This window comes from Somniosus microcephalus, chromosome 17 (assembly GCF_052327205.1).
Source record: "Somniosus microcephalus isolate GS21.2 chromosome 17, FLI_Smic_1.0, whole genome shotgun sequence".
Classification (NCBI taxonomy): domain Eukaryota; kingdom Metazoa; phylum Chordata; class Chondrichthyes; order Squaliformes; family Somniosidae; genus Somniosus; species Somniosus microcephalus.
In genome coordinates, this window is record NC_141003.1 from 59,981,999 (window position 1) to 60,001,702 (window position 19,704).

At 38.5% G+C, this 19,704-nt stretch overlaps 1 protein-coding gene across 13 annotated transcripts in view; it reads right to left on the reverse strand.

The window, feature by feature from the left end:
• Nucleotides 1-517: 517 nt before the first annotated feature.
• LOC147105758 (SRSF protein kinase 2-like) overlaps nt 518-19,704 on the reverse strand; it is a 259,621-nt gene continuing 240,434 nt past the window's right edge. For 7 of the 13 annotated variants that reach the window (XM_086010468.1, XM_086010476.1, XM_086010469.1 and 4 more), the window contains 4 exons: nt 16,018-16,087; nt 13,701-13,793; nt 12,971-13,063; nt 518-2,409 (listed from right to left, as the gene is read on the reverse strand). In XM_086010468.1, the coding sequence (XP_085866594.1) occupies nt 2,225-2,409; nt 12,971-13,063; nt 13,701-13,793; nt 16,018-16,087 (441 nt within the window). In that variant the 3' untranslated portion in view covers nt 518-2,224. Of the gene's footprint in view, nt 2,410-4,778; nt 4,962-12,970; nt 13,064-13,700; nt 13,794-16,017; nt 16,088-19,704 lie in introns of all 13 variants that reach the window. The other 6 variants (XM_086010475.1, XM_086010471.1, XM_086010473.1 and 3 more) reach the window with 3 other exon arrangements.

Below are 19,704 nucleotides of genomic sequence, written 5' to 3' on the forward strand. Positions count from 1 at the left end.
ACTATACTGGGAAGCCCAACTCTGGAAGATTATGGTCTGGAATCTAGCCAATCTACACAACCCATGGCTAGGAATGGGGACCCTCCTATACCCGTCCTTCACAGGTCCCAGGGAGCAGGACAACAGAAGCCCAGAAACACATTACAAATAGTAAAGAGAGCTGGCAAAGAGCTTATGCTGATGACAAAAATAAAACTGAAGGCAAGACTTGGAATGAGGCTGTAGTTACACATCAAGGAGTGGAAGGTCACCTAACCTTTAAAAGGAAAGAACAGAAGAGCTGTTTCCAAGTGATTTCCCCCTGGTGGATGATGGGGCAATTCCCTTTTATATGTGGAGACTGACTGACTGACGACATTATTCATTAGAGTAGGTGACGACAAAAAGGCCACACACATTTTGAATTTAAATATTATTCCAGAATAATACATATAGTATTCTATATACAACTAAACGTTGGTGTGAAATTTATTATTGCAAATTATCTTGTCATTGCCATTCCAATGAGCAGCACAACTTGTGGAAACAAAACCGTTTAATTAGACAGTTACAAGCACCTCAAACAATTGGCTATTGTTACAAATACCAGAATTTTTTTTGTCCACAATCTAGTTATTGCAAAGGCAGATGGATAAACCGGCAATTGGTAGATTTAGGAATGGTGGCACCATAATTAGTGAAAAATGGGAATAAAACTAGCCAGTTCACTTTCACATCATTGACTGTTTAGAGGCTAGTGCACACTTGAAGACCTGACAAGTAGAAAACGTCACTGCCGATGAGATAGAACATGCCTGAATAGCATTTGACCACAACATTCCGCTACCTAATAAGTCTTTCATTACACACAGCAACTCAAAACATTTAAACTAACATTTCAAGAATGCAATGCTTACATGGATGATTAAAAAAAATAACTTCCTATTTGCATTGTTAATCCCTGAAAAAGCTACAAAGACCAGTGCAATTTGTTGTGCCACTGTCTGATGCTGAGAAAGCAATGCTGTAAACAGACTAAGATCAACTTTCCTTTTATACTAAAGTCTGTGGGGTCTCCTGCACTGTAAATTGTTTTAAACAAGTTTTATCATGTCCACTTTTATTTTCACTTTCATATCAATGACTATCATTTCTGAACTGTGACACAGCAAAATATTTTAACATATAAATTTTTTGTGACAAAATAGTAAATCTGCACATAGAAAAGTCATTTTTTCCTTACTCTGTTTTGCCAGCTTCAGTACAGGAAATCACAAATCTTTTTCTTGGATATATATCTTACAATGCTGAAGCACAGTAAGGATAGTTTTATTAAAAAGAAATATTTTTGTAATGTCAAACTTTGTGGAGGGCCCATTCTTGTGGGTATTCTTTTATAAATAAGGACAGACAATTAAGGGACTATTGCAATAACCACAAAGCATACTTGCGGCCAGGCAACTCGTCTCTTTTTAAGGGCTGTTTTGGGACTAATCTGTCGGTTATAGGTATGGTTGGATTGCAAAATTAATTACAAGGCATTTATGAACATAAGATACCCAGCAACGCAACACTAACTCTGAGGCAACAAATGTAAAATTTACACAGCCTCCTTTGTAAGTAGACAAGCTTCAAAACATGCATTCTCTTAGCCACAAGGCATTCATGAGAACATTACAGTTTAAGTCCCATTTCTGTATTTTATGGAAAGATATTTTACAGGAAAATCTACAGATTTTACAAGAATAATGCTTCTTTCTTATTGGATACAATTGTACAGCACTTTGCAATATCTCAGCTACTTCCTTTACTTGATACAGTAGCTTCTTGCCTTTATCTTCTTGTCATTCAATATTAATACTCATCAGCTAAAACAATTTTCATAAATAGGTACAAAAAATATCCAAACACGTGAAAAAAAAAACATTTTTCTCATCACTTTCAGTTAGGAAATTTAACATGAGAAGGTCAGGCGACACAAGAAACAAAGCATCAAGACATGTTAAGTGTTTTCAGCAGAGTCAGTTGGCCAACTACCTCTTGCTAAGGACAAAAACTACCCTTCCCAAAAACACAGTGCACAAAAGCAAAATTTCAAACATTAACAGTACTTCAGAGTGAACAATGGTCTGATGTTGGAGCCATTTGATTTACACCCCTGATGTTTGAGAGTTTGCCACTTTGCTGGGTCCACGAGGAACATTGGAGTGATCATTGGCTCCATGAAGAAAGCTAGTGAATGCTGCTAGGAGCCAAGCCAGGGATGTCTGAGGCATTCTGCTGCAGAAGCTCGTTTCTCAGGGACCATTTCTAGCATGGGCAGCAAGAAGTCCGTGAACTGTACAGCTTCTTCATGAGGCCATCCATATTTCTCTATTAGCACATCAAATAAGCTCCAGGGTTTCAGCTTTGTAATGTGCCGTAGTTCTCCTATACACAAAGTAAAAAACAGTCAGTAAAATTCACAGGAGTCCATTGAAAATCAACATTAGGGCAAGAGCAGATCCTGAAAGCAAAAATGTGTCTGGGTTTCAGATTCTTGCAACTCTATTGCCTACAGCAAAGAGGTAGTTTCCATGATCAGAGTTTTCTATAAACTGAAACCTGCAGCCTTTACACATGATGTGGGTGGAAAAGCATGCCATAGATTAACAATTGCCCCTTATTAGCCCCTTTCCCACATTACAACAGTGACTCCACTTCAAAAGTACTTCATTGGCTGTAAAGCGCTTTGAGACGTCTGGTGGTCACGAAAGGCGCTATATAAATGCAAGTCTTCCTTCCTTAACTATGATAGAAAATACCAAAAAGACTACATGGGATTCTCAACAAATTCTCCCATCTATTCTGAAAGGAGGTAAATAGCCCAGCTCTTGATTTGACTGAAAGGAAACCAACTAAAGTTAAGGCATCGCTTTTATGCCAAATGAAGCATTCATATCACAGAATGTTGAGAATATTAATTACCTTCTTCTCTAGCACTCTCGCCTGATGAGTCAACTATAAGAGATAATGAATTTCATCTACTTCCTTCAGTCAACAGATGCACATACATTAGCACTTCAAAGAGGGACTGCCCCACCACTGAGCGCACTTTGAACTAATAAGTTTGAGCACTAAAAGTCTAGCTACATTTCCACTGAAAATGTGGATATATCCAGTTTTGTTTATTGACCACTCCCTACAGAGACACATTAAAAAAAAAAAAATTTTTATAAAGCCAATTTTCTAAATTACACTTATCCATCTCAGATCATTACAAAAAAAATCTATTTGGAACTGGACAAAAACTACGCTTCAGTTGCAATGTCTTTGTTCAAAACCATTTTCATTCATCGTAATATCAAAGATTATTTATACAAGGATCAAATCTCAACATGATTATTGCAGATCCAATTCCACACTAACAGAGTAAATTACAGTGTGACTGCAGTTTCAATAGATATATATCCAGAAAGCTATGGTAACCGTAAGAAAAAAACAAAAAAGGCCATTCAGTCCATTGAATCTAGTCCTTCTATAGACCACATACAATTGGACTATCGTAGACTCTTGCCAATTTATTTAATCTAAGGGAGTCAAGAGAAACTCCATTACCTGACACTACAACATAAATTATTCATCTTGGATCAGTTAGTTTTCTTGGCAAAACATTTCTATTATCTCAGTACCTCAACAACTAATATATGTTTCAGAGTATTTGACCATTTGCATCTTTACTTATTCTTAAAAATTCAAATCCATTTCAAAGTATTTAACCAGGTCTTTTTATTTAAATTCATAAAAACAGCATCAACTGCTGTTGCTGAGTCTTGTTCTAGATATCAACTACCCCCCTGAGAAAAAAAATCTAAAGTATAGTCTCACTGAGACTCAGTCACTTTGTCCTCAAAATACTGTGATCACGCTTCAAGTTAAAATAGTCTGTGGTTACATCTACAATATCTAAGCCCCTCAGCACTTGAGACCTGGATCACATTCCCTATTTATCTTCATTCACCAAAAGAAAATAAGCTTAGTTTGGCGAGTCTCTGTTCATAGATTAGAATTCTAAATCACAAAGTTGTCCACGCTGGTCTAATCTGAACCTTCTCCAGCAGATCAGTAATAGGTGTGAAAATTGCACACAATTGTTCAGACTATTATTTTACCACCCATTTAAAATAAAATACTGGCAATCTAGGCTGATGTTCCAAAACCTGCCTCACCATTGATCCACATAAAGTTAAAATAACTTGGTTGATTTATGAACAAATTTTCTTGAGCTGCTTCTTGGTAGATTAGCCTGCTTCTTGGTAGGTTAGCCTGTTAATACCAACAGATACTTTCAAGTGAACAGTCAGTAACCATAATCAAATCATTTTTCTCTTCCACCTTTGCTTCGAACATTGCTTCATCTTGTGCACATTTCATGCTTCCTGTACCAAAAGTGAGTTACTTTTCATTGCTGTTCTTTAGCTGATCTGTCTTTTCAGATTATTCTGAATATGGTCAATTAAATTTGTTCTATTACTGTCAGCAAACTTTACACAAGTATCAGAAGTATTCTGTTCCAAATGATTTATGAATATTGAAGACAGTGACCCAGAGAATACCCCTGCAGAACTTTACAACTTTTTGCATTTACCACCATCTTCCTATTGGTAAACCAGTTTTTAAATCCAGCTAGCTGATTTGTTGCTAATTCTATTCATCTCAAGTTTCGCCAAGGGTCTCGCATGCAGAACTGTTTCAAACACCTTTTGAAAGTCCAAGTAAATTATACCTACGTAATAGCCCATGTCCACTAGTTTAGTTACCTCCTCTGAGAATTTCAGTAGATTAGTGAGGAATGACCTACTGCTTCTAAATCCAGGCTGACTACTCCTTATGGCCTCTGTGCTATTAAGATGAACTTTGTATATTGCTGTTGAACATTTTCCCCACTACGAGTGCTGGGCTAACTAGTCCAAATTTCCTGGGGTTCATGTCTCACTCCTTTTCTGAGTTAAGGAAACAAAAAATGTTCAAAGGTTAGCAAAGGTTTAGTTTACATTTTGAAGACTGTACACCACACACATTTTTAAAGACTTGATTTGCTACCCTTCCACTAAAAGTAGATGTCTTTTGCATACTTTGAAGAGGTGTAGGATTTATTAAATAAATGAGCAGAAAATAGGTTCTGCACCAACTTTTCTTCTTTTTCATTCGTTAATATATAGGAAGATTTGTTAACCTCCACTCCCGTCTATAATTAGTGTCATATTTGCTAGAAAAAAAGCACTATGTCCGTCTAATTTATTTAAATGGAAGTTTTATACAAGGGCTCAACAGCTGACTTAGAGGAACATTGCAGAATGCTATGAACATGCACTGGAAACAAGACTTGGGTCATCTTATAGCAAAGGACAACTAGCAGATTTGTACTGTGATGCATGCCACCTCATCCTGCAGCAGACAAAAGGAGATTAAGTTCTAGATATTACATAGGGCATAGTGGGACACAAGATGACTGAATCAAACAGATAAAATCTATTTCCCTTAAATGTGGGAAAGTTTGTAATAAACCAGGATATGGGTAGAAGCACAAATTATTTTTCTGCTATTCTTCTTGAATCGATTAAAATGAGATACAAGAAAGGAAATTACAGGCCAGTTCGCCTTACTTCAGTTGTTGGTAGTTTGTATTACAGGATAAAATTACTAAACATTTGCAGAAACACAAGATGATCAAGACTGACTTCTAAAAGGCAAGTAATGCTTAACATAGAATTCTTTAAAGAAAAGTAGCAGAGGATAAATAAAGGAAATGCAGTGGATATAGTTAACGTGGATTTTCAAAAGACATTTGATAATATACCACATACGAGACTCCTGGAAAAGATAATGGCCCATGCCACATGGAGAGATGGTTAGTGGGTAGAAAGTTAAGGGTAGGGGCAAAAGAAGTTCCTCAAATAATAAAGATGTGGTGAGCGTTGTTCCACAGAGGTCTGTGTAAGGGCTGCTCTTATTTACTATATACATAAATGACTTGGATTTAGAAATTGAAGGAGCAGGATCAACATTTGCTGAGGACATTATATAAGGTGGGGGGGGGGGGGGTGGGGGAAGGCATTGGCAAATTAGGACAAGGATTATGATACTTATGAATGGGAAGCGATAGACTAGCAGGAAGGGCAGTTAAGTGGCAGATACAGATCAATGTAGAAAAATGTGAAGCAATATATTTTAGGCCAAGGAAATAAACCTTAAATTATAAAATTTTAAATGGAGTAGAGTAGTAGAATATCGGAAATTCCACATATATTGCAATTATATTAGCCCCATCAATTTAGATATCTCCCCCCCCCCCCCCCCCCCCCCCAACATTCTGTAAGTAACATGGTCCTTATGGAGAAGCTGCCCAGTACAGGTAGCCCTTCCCAACAGGTTTCCATGTCTTCCTCTTATTGTTCCCTTCCACAGTCACCCATGTATTTCTTGTTTGTTTATCCAATGTGCATTTGAGTGCCCTTACACATCTCCCAATTAAATATTACTGCTCTTGATCTCACACTAAGAATGCATGGATGCAACATGAACCAAAAGTCATTCAATGTTGCTAGAAGATGAAGACAACTATAACAACTTTCAATAGATGAAAGAATATGGTCCAGAAATTCTCCATGGCTAGCTCACCACTTTTACACCAACAGAAACTCAAGTTGCATTTAATGGCCTGGAGAATTATTTACACAAGAATTTTGGGTCAGTTCATTTGCATATCCATTGCAGTAGTTTGACATAAAACCAGTGTAAAATGGGAGTAATCTGCTGGGGTGCATGGAAATTAGAGTGCAGATTTTAAAAAGCCAGTTCTAGCTGAAGATTGCAGCGGCAGGTTCGGGGAGTAACAGGTAAGTAAAGAACAGGACTTGGCTCAGTCAGTTGCCCGTTAGCTAGCTTGACTACACACGCATAACTGTTTTCAGTCACTTTTCAAGAATGTCTACTACAGAAGCTGTTGGCACAGGCAGCCGGACAAGGGCATGGACAGGGGCAGAAAGATGGTGCTACAATTTCCTAGAAACAGACCTGCAAACCCTCCTGGAAGAAATTGAACTCGGGAGAGAGACTGACTGCTGGGTGTCCATGGCAGGAAACCTGCCAAAAATATTATTCATGCCATGTAGAGCGAGGTAGCATTGGCCAACCAGGACTGTAGACCAGTGGCACAGAAGTTCAATACCTGATCATTTTTACAATTATATTAGGAAAAAGAGGGTAATCAGGAGCAATGTTAGCCCCTTAAAAACTGAAGGCGGTGATATTGTCAATGATAATAAGGAAATGGTGGACATGTTGAATAATAACTGTGTGTCAGTATTTACAGTAGAGAAAGGATAGCATGCCAGAAATCCTAAAGAAACTAATATTTAATCATGGACTCAATAAAATTAACGTAAGTAAAATAACAGTAATGAAGAAAATAATGGCACTAAAGAGTGACAAATCCCCAGGAGCAGATGGTTTCCATCCCAGGGTTTAAAGGAAGTAGGTGAGCACATTGCAGATGTCCAAACTATAATCTTCCAAAGTTCTCTCAATTCAGGAACCGTTCCTTTAGATTGGAAAATTGCGCATGTCACTCTGATATTTAAGAATGGCGAGAGGGAAACCAGGGAATTATAGATCAGTTGGCTGGAAATTACCAGAGTCTATAATTAAGGATAGGGTGACTGAACACCTTGAAAATTTTCAGTTGATCAGATAGAGCCAGCATGGATTTGTGAAAGGGAGGTCACGCCTGACAAACCGGATTGAATTTTTTGAGGAGGTGACTAAATATTTATATGGACTTCCAGAAGGCATCTGATAAAGTCCCACATAAGAGACTGTTAACTAAGGTAGAAGCCCATGGAATTGAAGGCAAATTATCAATCTGGTTGGGAAATTGGCTGAGTGGCAGGAGAGAGAGTAGGGATATCTTTGAGTCATTGACAAATTTCCACAGGGTTTGGGTAGGTACTCAAATTGACAGGATGTGATTGGTGGAGTCCCCCAGGGATCTGTGTTGGGGCCTCAACTATTCACAGTATGTATTAATGACTTAGATGATGGCATAGAAAGTCATATATCCAAATTTGTCAATGACACAAAGATAGACGGCATTGTAGATGAAAGCATAAAATTACAGAGGGATACCGATAGGTTAAGTGAATGGGCATAACTGTGGCAAATAGATATCAATGTAGGCAAATGTGAGTTCATCCACTTTGGACCTAAAAAGGAAAGAGTACTTTCTAAATGGTGAAAAGCTAAAAACAGTGGAGGTCCAAAGAGACTTGGGAGTTCAGGTACATAGATCACTAAAATGTCATGAACAGGTACAGAAAATACTCAAAAGGGCTAATGGAATGCTGACCTTTATATCTAGAGGACTAGAATACAGGGGGATAGAAGTTATGCTGCAGCTATACAAAGCCCTGGTTAGACCACACCTGGAGTACTGTGAGCAGTTCTGGGCAGCACACCTTAGGAATGATATACTGGCCTTGGAGGGAGTGCAGCGTAGGTTTACCAGAATGATACCTGGACTCCAAGGATTAAATTAAGAAAGATTACACAAATTAGGGTTGTATTCCCTAGAATTTAGACGGTTAAGGGGTGATCTGATCGAAGTTTTCAAGATATTAAGGGGAACAGATAAGGTAGACAGAGAGAAACTATTTCCGCTGGTTGGGGATTCTAGGACTAGGGGGCATAGTCTAAAAATTAGAGCCAGACCTTTCAGGAGTGAAATTAGGAAACACAAAGGGTGGTAGAAGTTTGGAACTCTCTTTTGCAAACAGCAGTTGATGCTAGATCAACCGTTAATTTTAAATCATTGATAGCTTTTTGTTATCCGAAGGTATTAAAAGGATATGGGCCAAAGGCGGGTATATGGAGTTAGGTCGCAGATCAGCCATGATCTCATTGAATGGCGGAACAGGCTCGAGGGGCTCAACGGCCTACTCCTGTTCCTACGTTTCTATGTTCCTAATGACAGGCAGGTTAACACACTGGTCGCTCTCCCTCTTCTTCTCTGGGCCCCAGCATACTCTTCACCCTCAAAGTAAAACTGCACAACTAACCCTTCACAATTCACTAGGTTAAGGAGGTGCACAAACTCAGGATTTCACAGTATGGTTATCGATCCTCCTCGACAGCAATTCCTGCTAGCGTTCCTAACAGCAAGCACAACCTTAAAACTGCTTTCTCCACTTTAACAAGGTGATACCACTGTATCTCTTACTTCAGCTTTCCCATGCCACTTGGCACACACATTTCAACTTTCAGCCTTCAACTAATTTACTCAATCATGTTGCATGGCGTACAATGCATGCGAGAGGCAGCACAGCAAAGGGGCCATTCCCAACCTGAAGCACCTCATGGCTTACACAGAGCTCATGGGGAAGCACTCTGCTGGGGATGGCACGATCAGGAGCATATTGCCAGCACCAGGTTAGTGACTGAACATCTACTGTGTCACTGTGGCATCTCTGAAGTACCATACTTTCACACCCTTCTCTGTCACATTAATCCCAAGGGGGTAATGTTCACCATTTCTTGGATTTTATCTTCCTTTCCTGTAGATTCACCACAGCAACAAGGGCACAGGTGGACAGCAATGATGATACCTGTCTCATGAGACAATTAGGATGAACGGATACTGGTAGAACTGCATTACTTTATTCCTATCAAGATATATCTTTGTCCAAGTTATATTCGTCAAACAAAATTGCTTGTTTGGAGAAAGAAGATCGAAGGTTTTCCAATATTAATAAATCTGTTTGATTAAAAGGAAGAAAATCCAGAGATCTTGAGCAAGGAGGGCTACTCCATGATTGAGATATTTATGCATGGGTCGTAGAAGAAACAGGCCTTAGGGATGAATGGTCTTTTCTCCTTCGAACCTTCATATTCAACATAAAATGCTGAACTCATTCAAAAGAAAGGCAAGAATTTTTCTAATTGAATTTCAAAAACTTTTCTTTTCTGCTGGAGAATGGGAATATTCTGCACCTTATTTAAATTTTACATCTGAAGGAGCATAAATAAGATTTTGTGAAGTATTAGTTATTAATTCAGCCGATTCATATTGAAGTTAGTAGCTGTGTGTCTGACAAACCAGAAGTTTTAGTTCTTGATTGGAACAGCTGAAACCCAGGCAACTTCGTCAATGCCAAGAATAGCAAAGATGTGAATGACACCCAGTTTGGAATTTACCATAACGGGAGTGATCTAAAAGGAATGTATTGATCTAAAGGAATGTATTAACAGATTCCACTTTGTTAAGTTGATAATTTTTTTAACCTCATCAGAACATCACCAATTAGAACTGGTTGATAATCAGTGAGACAGCACACTGCTCTTTCAACTCTGGGATATGGGACCAAATTAAATCAGGCTGCTGATCATACTTATCCTATGTGAAATGAACTCGACAAGTCTTTGTATCCAGGTCCTAGCTGGCACAGGTCCACAGCACAAAACTATCCACAACATGGCACAAATTGCCAATCTGTTTATCGTAGCTAAAAATGTCCGATGCGGGATATGGAAAAAAAAATTCACATTGGTACAGGAGGGGGTTACCTATCTGAGAATGGGATGTACAGGGAGCTTTACTCTGCACCCATCTCAGGAGTGGTTACATGGAAACTGATTGTCTGAAGATACTTCATTCCCCAGGAGTGACAACTGTCACCAGATATAAAGTTTGAAACAAGCCTGATTCCTTGTATAATTCCTGGGGTCTGTTCTACTGAATCTCCACAGCAAGACAACCAACCACAGGTAAATCTTCAATATAAAGTTCTGTAAAATGCCTCCCTGCCTGCTAAGGACAGTTAAGCAATTTTCCTGAGAATTAGTTCAACTCTACAACACAACCTTACTATCAGACTGTCTGTATGCTACAGGTGACCCATCTGTGTTTTCGAAGTAAAAAAACTCAAAAGTTCTATAACCACTAGACTATTGCACCTTCTAAGTGTATTTGATAACTTCCCAACCTGTTCTTAAATATTTACCAAGTGATTTGATTCCTTTAAGTATGAACATAGTATTAACTGCTTTTGCTGGCAGTCTATTTCACATACTTATTATTAGGTGGGAAACAATTAATAGTCTGACTTGAGGCTTGTTAATTTCATACTCATGTCCTCCAGTTCCATGATCATCTCCAAGTTAAATTATTTATTTGCGTCCCTATTATTCATACTTCATTTTAAAGATGAGAATCATATCCCTTTTCAATTTTTTCTCCAACATTAACATGTTCAGTTCTTGGTCCCTCCATTGCTTACAGCCAAAAGCAAGATCATCTCTTCTCTGAAGTCACAGGGTTTTTGGAGGTAGGGTGCCCAAAAAAGTATTTTAAATATGATCTTGATAATAGCTATACAGAGTTTTAAATTAGCCTTCTTTGGCACACCCTAATAATAGATACCATAACAACAAATATTTCCTATTGGCTAGATACTTTCAGCAAACGATCAATAATCACATACTGATTCTTTTCCTTTTCAGCCTTTGATAATGCACAACTATTGTTTCATGCTTCATGTTCCACTATGCATAACCTTGCATTTCTCCACATAAAAATTCATCTGACATTTACCACATCCAATTAATTTATCAAAAACCTGAAACCTATCACATAACCATATAGCTTTGCATTAGCACTCATCTTTTTCCACTTTTTTAGTTGAAGTTCTGTCTTCATATTGTTCATGAATAATGCAAAGAGAGCAAAATGGAGTCCAGCAGAACTCCACTCCAACTTCTGCTTCCAGCCAAAGCTTTTTACACTTAGCACCATTTTCTATTACTAGGATGTTTTCAATCCAGCTATCTGAATTGCCAATCATTCCCTGAGCCTTAATTTTCTTCTAAATCGTTACAAACTCCTAAAATATTATTCACCATCTTGTCTAAATTCTCACTTTGAGCAGCATACACAATCATATATCACTTTCTTCATATTCATGGACTAAATCTGAAAAAAATGGATAATTGTGCAAAATTTTCAGGAAAGGTTTTAGCAGTAGATGCTTGACTTAACTCAGACTTGTATTTCTTTCACAGCATAATACTGTCCTAGCTTACCTCAGGGCCAGACAACTGTACCAGAGTTCGCTTAATACAGTACAGCTATCTTGCTGAAATTCATTTGAGAATCACTTTCTTTCTAATCCTCTGAATCATACATGCTAGACTATTTCTACAAATTCTCAGAAGGTTTACATATTGAATGTTTAACCTTTTTGAAATGTCTTTCCAATGGCCACATCAATAGGACATCATTAAAAATTTTCATCACTTACAAATAAAAGGATAGCTGTAGAACAGACTCACGGTAAACAATGCAAAGTGCATTTATATGGTGGAAACCTAAAGTATCTGCAGACCTCCAACACATTGCTACCAAATATAGGGTTCAACAAGAAAGCATTGCTGCATTACAATCGTTCAATAACCACATTTTCTAAACATGGCTAAACTGGTTATCAAGTGACTTGGATTTTTTTTTTTAAATCTTGAAATGTCCACCTGACCCATTTAAAAAGTTTAGCACTAAAATTGTGCACCACTGCACATATATATTCTGCCTAAAATACTGAGAAAGCTCATCGAAATCCAGAACATATTACTTACACCTGATTTAAGCATCACATTATGTACAAAGCCATTGATACACTACTGAAACTGAAAAATAATACTATGAACGGTGTGCTTCCCCAAGTATGCAACTGTTATGCCAATCTCAAGGAAATGTGGAGGCACTCGGCATTTTAAACAGCATCCATCAGCTTCTTGACAGACCCTTCTGACTTCTCCAGACATAGTTCGTCCCATAAGTGCAGCAGTAGGCAACCTATTCAACTATTAAAAGTTGACGAGAACATTTGTTTTATATGCTCCCTAGGCAAATCACCTCTGAACATTTAATACACTTGAGTCAGTGCTTCATAACTATTGTTACCTTTTTTGGTGAAAAACTCCTTGGAATATTTCCCAGACATTGCGAACTTTCGAGGGATTTTCCCCAGCAGTTCAATGATCAAAGCTATGTGATCTGCATTGAAGAATATTGCCAGCAAAACAAAAACAGTTTAATCAGTACAATGCATGCATCATGTGATACTAGTCCTGGTACAGACAAGAGTGTCTCATCCTTGGCACTGAAACAGCCCCAGAATATCTTGGGCTCCCATGAACATTAAACCTTGATCACATTTCTGTTTTTTGGGCTTTAATCCTTTGAGCTTATTTCAGCATTTCTAGAAGCTGCTGCTATGTATTTTGATTTTTTTTTTTTTAATTAATTGAGTTCGAAAGAACATGGCAAGATTTATCTCAAATGTTAGGCCGTTTTATTGGTTACTATATATCTGGCAGCAGGATACTTTTCTGGTTTCGCTGCGGCTGCTCCCATCATTTATATTTTCATGTATATTCTGCAATGTTATAATCTACGGCCGATCGCAATCTAGGAAATATACTCCCAGGCAACAGATCGGTGTTAATCTGCATTGTATCGGTTTTCAATGGCAAACTACTGTGAAAACTTGATTACTGATACTCCCACTGTTTGCATCAGACATCAGCTTTGGTTACAGGACTGGACTATAAATATTATAATTCAGTAGCCATGGAAACCTCTGTCCACTTCTGTCTGTGTTACAGGACCTTTCAAAGAGAAGAGGTACTACCTCTGCGATTGAAGAATTCCCGAGAATATTTCCCAGAAAGAGCAAAGTGTCTTGGGATATTGCCTAGCAGCTCTATGATGTGTGCTATGTGGTCTATGAGGGAGAGAAAAAAAGGATACAGGAGTGGGTAAGGGCAGGGAAGAAAAAGGGTGGGACATAAAAAGAGGAAAAGAAACTGGAATTAGTAAAATTGGAAAACAGATTCAAACCACCCAGGTTTGCAGCAATCCCATGCAGAGGTTTCTAGGTTAAAGCAGATCTACAGCATCATAATCTGCTGTAAGAGTTACAAGACATTATTCCTGTGGTGCTACTGCAAGGAAGTGCTACAAGCAAATAGACATGGGAATAAAAAGGCTGGAACATAGATGAAAGCATGAATACCACCAACAGAGAAACTAATAGTCAAATATTCAAAGTTTAAAAGAAAATGGTGCTAAATTTCTTAATCAAACAAAATATCAAGAGATATCACAATACTAAAAATAAGTATCAGAGGCAGTTAAGACTGCAGAAGTATTTTCAATAGTCACGTGCAAATTCACCTTGCATGGAAAGAAAGTGTGCTTTAAGAAACACCATCAAAGTAAGATGTTCAGCTAAATGTTTGTGTCACTTTTTGAACTTTAGAAAAAATATCTATTGGAGACACTAGTTTTTCCAAGGAAAATGTAAAGCACTTTATATATATATATATATATATTAAAAAAAAAATCTTTATCCTAGTTGCTGAAAACACAAAATAATATTTTTCCTGTGTACAGAGTTTATGCTCCACATGAGCCTCCTCCTACCCCTTTTCATGTAACCCCATCAGCATAACTTTCTATTCCTTTTTCCCTCATGTGTTTATCTAGGTTTCCCTAAAATGCATCTACGCTATTCGCCTCAACTACTCCTTCTGGTAGCAAGTTCCACATTCTAACAACCACAATCTGGGTAAAGAAGTTTCTCCTGAATTCCCTATTAGATTTATTGGTGACTATCTTACATTTATGGCCCCTAGTTTTGGTCTTCCCCACAAGTAAAAACATCTTTTTTACATCTACCCTATCAAAACCTTTCATAATTGTAAAGACCTCTATTGGGTGACCCCCCAGCCTTCTCTTTTCTAGAGAAAAGAACCCAAAGTCTGTTCAATCTTTCCTGATAAGGATGACACCAGAACTGAGAGGTTATACCTGTGAATCTTTTATTGCACCTTCAGTGCCTCTATAGTCTTTTTATAATATGGCGATCAGAACAGTTCACAGTACTCTAAGTGCGGTCTAACCAAGGTTCTATACACGTTCAACATAACTTCTCTGCTTTTCAATTCCATCCCTCTAGAAATGATCCCCAGTGCTTGGGTTGTTTTTTTAAATGCCCTTATTAGCCTGCATTGTTACATTTGTGTAGCTGGACCCAGATCCCTTTGCTCCTCTACCCCATTTAGACTCTTATTTTCTCAGAGGTATGTGGCCTCCTTATTCTTCCTACCAAAATGCACCACCTCACACTTATCTATATTGAAATTCATTTGCCATTTACACGCCTATTCTGAAATTTGGTTAATGTCTTCTTGCGTTTTGTCGCAGTCTTCCTCAGTATTAACTATACCCACTAATTTGGTGTTTTTTGCAAATTTTGATATTGTACTTCCGATTCCCCAAGTCCAAATCTTTGATCCTCATGGAACCGTTTGCCAGTCTGAGTAACAACCATTAACCCCTACTCTCTTGTCTATTTTGTAGCCAGCTTGCTATGCATTCCACCACTTGTCCCCAACTCCATATGCTCTGACTGTAGTCATGAGTTTACTGTGTGGTACCTTATTGAAGGCCTTTTGAAAATCCAAATATATTACATCTACTGTTCAATGCAAGTCAAATTTCTACCCTTTAAAAATTTATATCTGTATATAGATTAATAATTCAGAATAATCATTCACAGGAATAGCCATTCACCGATCCACAAATCTTCACCGATCATCCAAAACACAAATTCAAGACTGTCAGGGTTGCAGCTATTTGGTCACAAATTAAATCAGTGAATTTGAATCAGGATGGAAAGTACAAATTTAAAAAAAAGTTACATCTACTATCAACATCAATTATTAAGAGATAATCCCTCAATTTGCTACTTGTTTTGAAATAATAGATAAAAGAATAAGCAGATGCAGCAGTAAAAAGAAAATTAAGCTGAAGACATGAATCAACAAACTGTGCAGTTTTATTTGGTGGTGAAATGATCTTGGCACATGAACTTTCAATATGATGTTTTTAAATTAAACTATTGAAGTTTAATATAAACTTCTCAAGTATGCAGATGTACTTACCTTCATCCCTGGAATAGTCTTCACCAGAATGAGGTTCAAATAAATAATCTCCAGTTGCAAGTTCAAAGGCCTTTTAGGAAAATAAAATAAAGATTCAGTACAGCAGCTTCTACCAACAGCCATTCAATCAGGGACAATTTGTCTGCATCAATTCAGTAGAATGCTTTACCAATACTTCTCTGTGTTTTAAAGTTCTGAAGTACAAAAATATTTATCTTCCTCAAATGCATTAACTGTGTTAATGGAATACTTAGAATACCTGCCTAAAAAAGCCTTATTTTATCCCCCTGCATGTGATTTACATCAATCTTTACACTGATTTAGTCTGAAAACTCATCTTAAGGTGCCAGACTCCCAATTGGAGCTGCAATCTACATTACATTTCTGAGGCTGAGCACAGATACATGGCATCTTCTTCGTCTAGCTCTGGTTCCCAGCACTTCCACGATTCAATGTTGTCAGAGTTGGGGTGGGGGCGGGGAGAATGAGAGTCTCAAGAGGCGAAGCTTAGAAGGGAGCTCATGTTTCAACACGTACTCAGAAATACAAGATAGTGGCCTCAATCAGGAAACTGCCACCTTTAAGTAAATTTACACTTTAAAAAAGCATTACATCTGGAGCCTGGAAAGTAAATTACTCTACCACTTCCCAGAAAGACTGGAAGAGAAAAGAAGATAGTTACTTTAAAATCAATCGATAAAGATATTTGAACTGAGGCAGGTTCAGATAGAAACCCATCACATTGGGTCACCTGACCAGAAAGGCCCACCCAGATAATGGCCCATAATTTGCTGTAGCAGGGCATCGAACGGCATCTGCCGTTAGTTAGACTTGCCTTTGCAAGTCTAGGTTTTTTAAACTTTTGCGTGGCAAGTTGCTGAAAGTGCGAGCTGATAATGGCGTAGTGAGGGAAACTGGGCATCTGGGATCTGAGTGAATAGGGCAAGCTACTGTATATCTCCTTAACCAATCAGATTGAAGGATTGTGAAATTAACAGTGCAAGGACGGAGAAGGAAATGCAAGTTAGAGTGAGTGAATTCAATGTCAAGTCAGGTATAAGAACATAAGAACATAAGAAATAGGAGCAGGAGTAGGCCAATCGGCCCCTCGAGCCTGCTCCACCATTCAATAAGATCATGGCTGATCTGATCCTAACCTCAAATCTTCTATCACTCTGCATCCACCCGAACCCATGTGATCTCCCGGGAGAGGCAAAAAACCAGATAAAGACCCAATGGCCAATTTGGGAGAAAAAAATCTGGGAAATTCCTCTCCGACCCATCTAGGCGATCGAAATTCTTCCAGGAGATCACTCTGTCCCTATATTTTCTACGGTACTTACCTTCTGTAAAGGCGATCTCCACCCCAGCCAGGAACAGGAATAAAACCATCTCCTGAAATCTAACAGAATTAGAACACAGTAGGAGCAGAACAAGGCTACACGGCCCCTGGGCCCGCTCCACTACCCACAGGGCCATGACCATTCCGAACCCAGACTCATGTCCAATTTCCTGCCCGCTCCCCGTAACCCTTTATTCCCTTTACTTCTAGGAAACTATCTATTTCTGTTTTAAATTTATTTAATGATGTAGCTTCCACAGCTTTCTGGGGCAGCAAATTCCACAAACCTACCACCCTCTGAGTGAAGAAGTTTCTCCTCATCTCAGTTTTGAATGAGCAGCCCCTTATTTTAAGATTATGCCCCCTAGTTCTAGTTTCACCCATCATTGGGAACATCCTCACCGCATCCACCCGATCAAGCCCCTTCACAATCTTATATGTTTCAATAAGATCACCTCTCATTCTTCTGAACTCCAATGAGTAGAGTCCCAATCTACTCAGCCTCTCCTCATATGACCACCCCCTCATCCCCGGGATTAACCGAGTGAACCTTCTTTGTACTGACTCGAGAGCAAGTATGTCTTTTCTTAAGTATGGACACCAAAACTGTATGCAGTATTCCAGGTGCGGCCTCACCAATACCTTGTACAACTGCAGCAATACCTCCCTGTTTTTATATTCCAACCCCCTAGCAATAAAAGCCAACATTCCATTGGCCTTCTTGATCACTTGCTGCACCTGCATACTAACTTTTTGAGTTTCGTGCACCAGGACCCCCAGATCCCTTTGTACTACAGTACTTTCCAGTTTCTTGCCATTAAGATAATAACTTGCTCTATGATTTTTCCTGCCAAAGTGCATAACCTCACACTTTCCAGTATTGTATTCCATCTGCCAAATCTCTGCCCACTTACTTAGTCTGTCTATGTCCCTTTGCAGGTTTTTTATGTCCTCCTCACTCACTACTTTCCCTCCCATCTTTGTATCATCTGCAAACTTTGATATGTTACACTCGGTCCCCTCCTCCAAATCGTTAATGTAGATTGTAAAGAGTTGGGGACCCAGCACTGACCCCTGCGGAACACCACTAGTTACTGGTTGCCAATCTGAGAACGAACCATTTATCCCAACTCTCTGCTTTCTGTTAGAGAGCCAATCCTCCACCCATGCCAGAATATTACCCCCAATCCCGTGATTTTTTATCTTGAGCAATAATCTTTTGTGTGGCACCTTGTCAAATGCCTTTTGGAAGTCTAAATACACTACGTCCACTGGTTCCCCTTTATCCACCCTGTATGTTACTTCCTCAAAGAACTGAAGCAAATTTGTTAAACATGACTTCCCCTTCATGAAACCATGCTGAGTTTGCCCTATTAAATTATGTTTATCCAAATGTCCCGTTACTGTCTCCTTAATAATGGACTCTAACATTTTACCAACCACAGATGTTAGGCTAACAGGTCTATAGTTTCCAGTCTTCTGCCTACTACCCTTTTTAAATAATGGTGTTACATTAGCAGTTTTCCAATCTGCCGGGACCTTTGCTGAGTCCAGTGAGTTTTGGAAAATTATTACCAATGCATCCACAATCCCTACCGCTACTTCCCTCAAGACCCTGGGATGCAAGCCATCAGGTCCAGGGGATTTATCCGCCTTGAGTCCCATTATTTTACCAAGTACCACTTCCTTAGTGATTTTAATTGTATTTAGTTCCTCCCCCCCTAGAGCCCCCTGTTTGTCCAGTGTTGGGATATTCTTAGTGTCCTCTACTGTAAAGACTGATACAAAATAATTGTTCAGTGTTTTTGCCATCTCCATGATTCCCACCATTAATTTCCCGGTCTCATCCTCTAAGGGACCAACATTTACTTTAGCCACCCTTTTTCTTTTTATATAACTATAGAAACTTTTACTGTCTGTTTTTATATTTTTTGCTAATTTACTTTCATAATCTATCTTCCCTTTCTTAATCAATCTTTTTGTTATTTTTTGCTGTCTTTTAAAGACTTCCCAATCTTCCATCCTCCCACTAGATTTGGCTACCTTATATGCCCTTGCTTTTAGTCGGATACTATCCTTAATTACTTTACTTAGCCACGGATGGCTATCTTTTCTTTTACACCCTTTTTTCCTCAGTGGAATATATTTTTCTTGGAAGTTGTAAAATAACTCCTTAAATGTACACCACTGGTCATGTACCGTCTTACCCTTTAATCTATTTTCCCAGTCCACTCTAATTAATTCCGCTCTCATACCTTCATAGTCTCCTTTATTCAAGCTCAGCACGCTTGTTTGAGATCCAACCTTCTCACCCTCTAATTGAATATGGAACTCAACCATGTTAT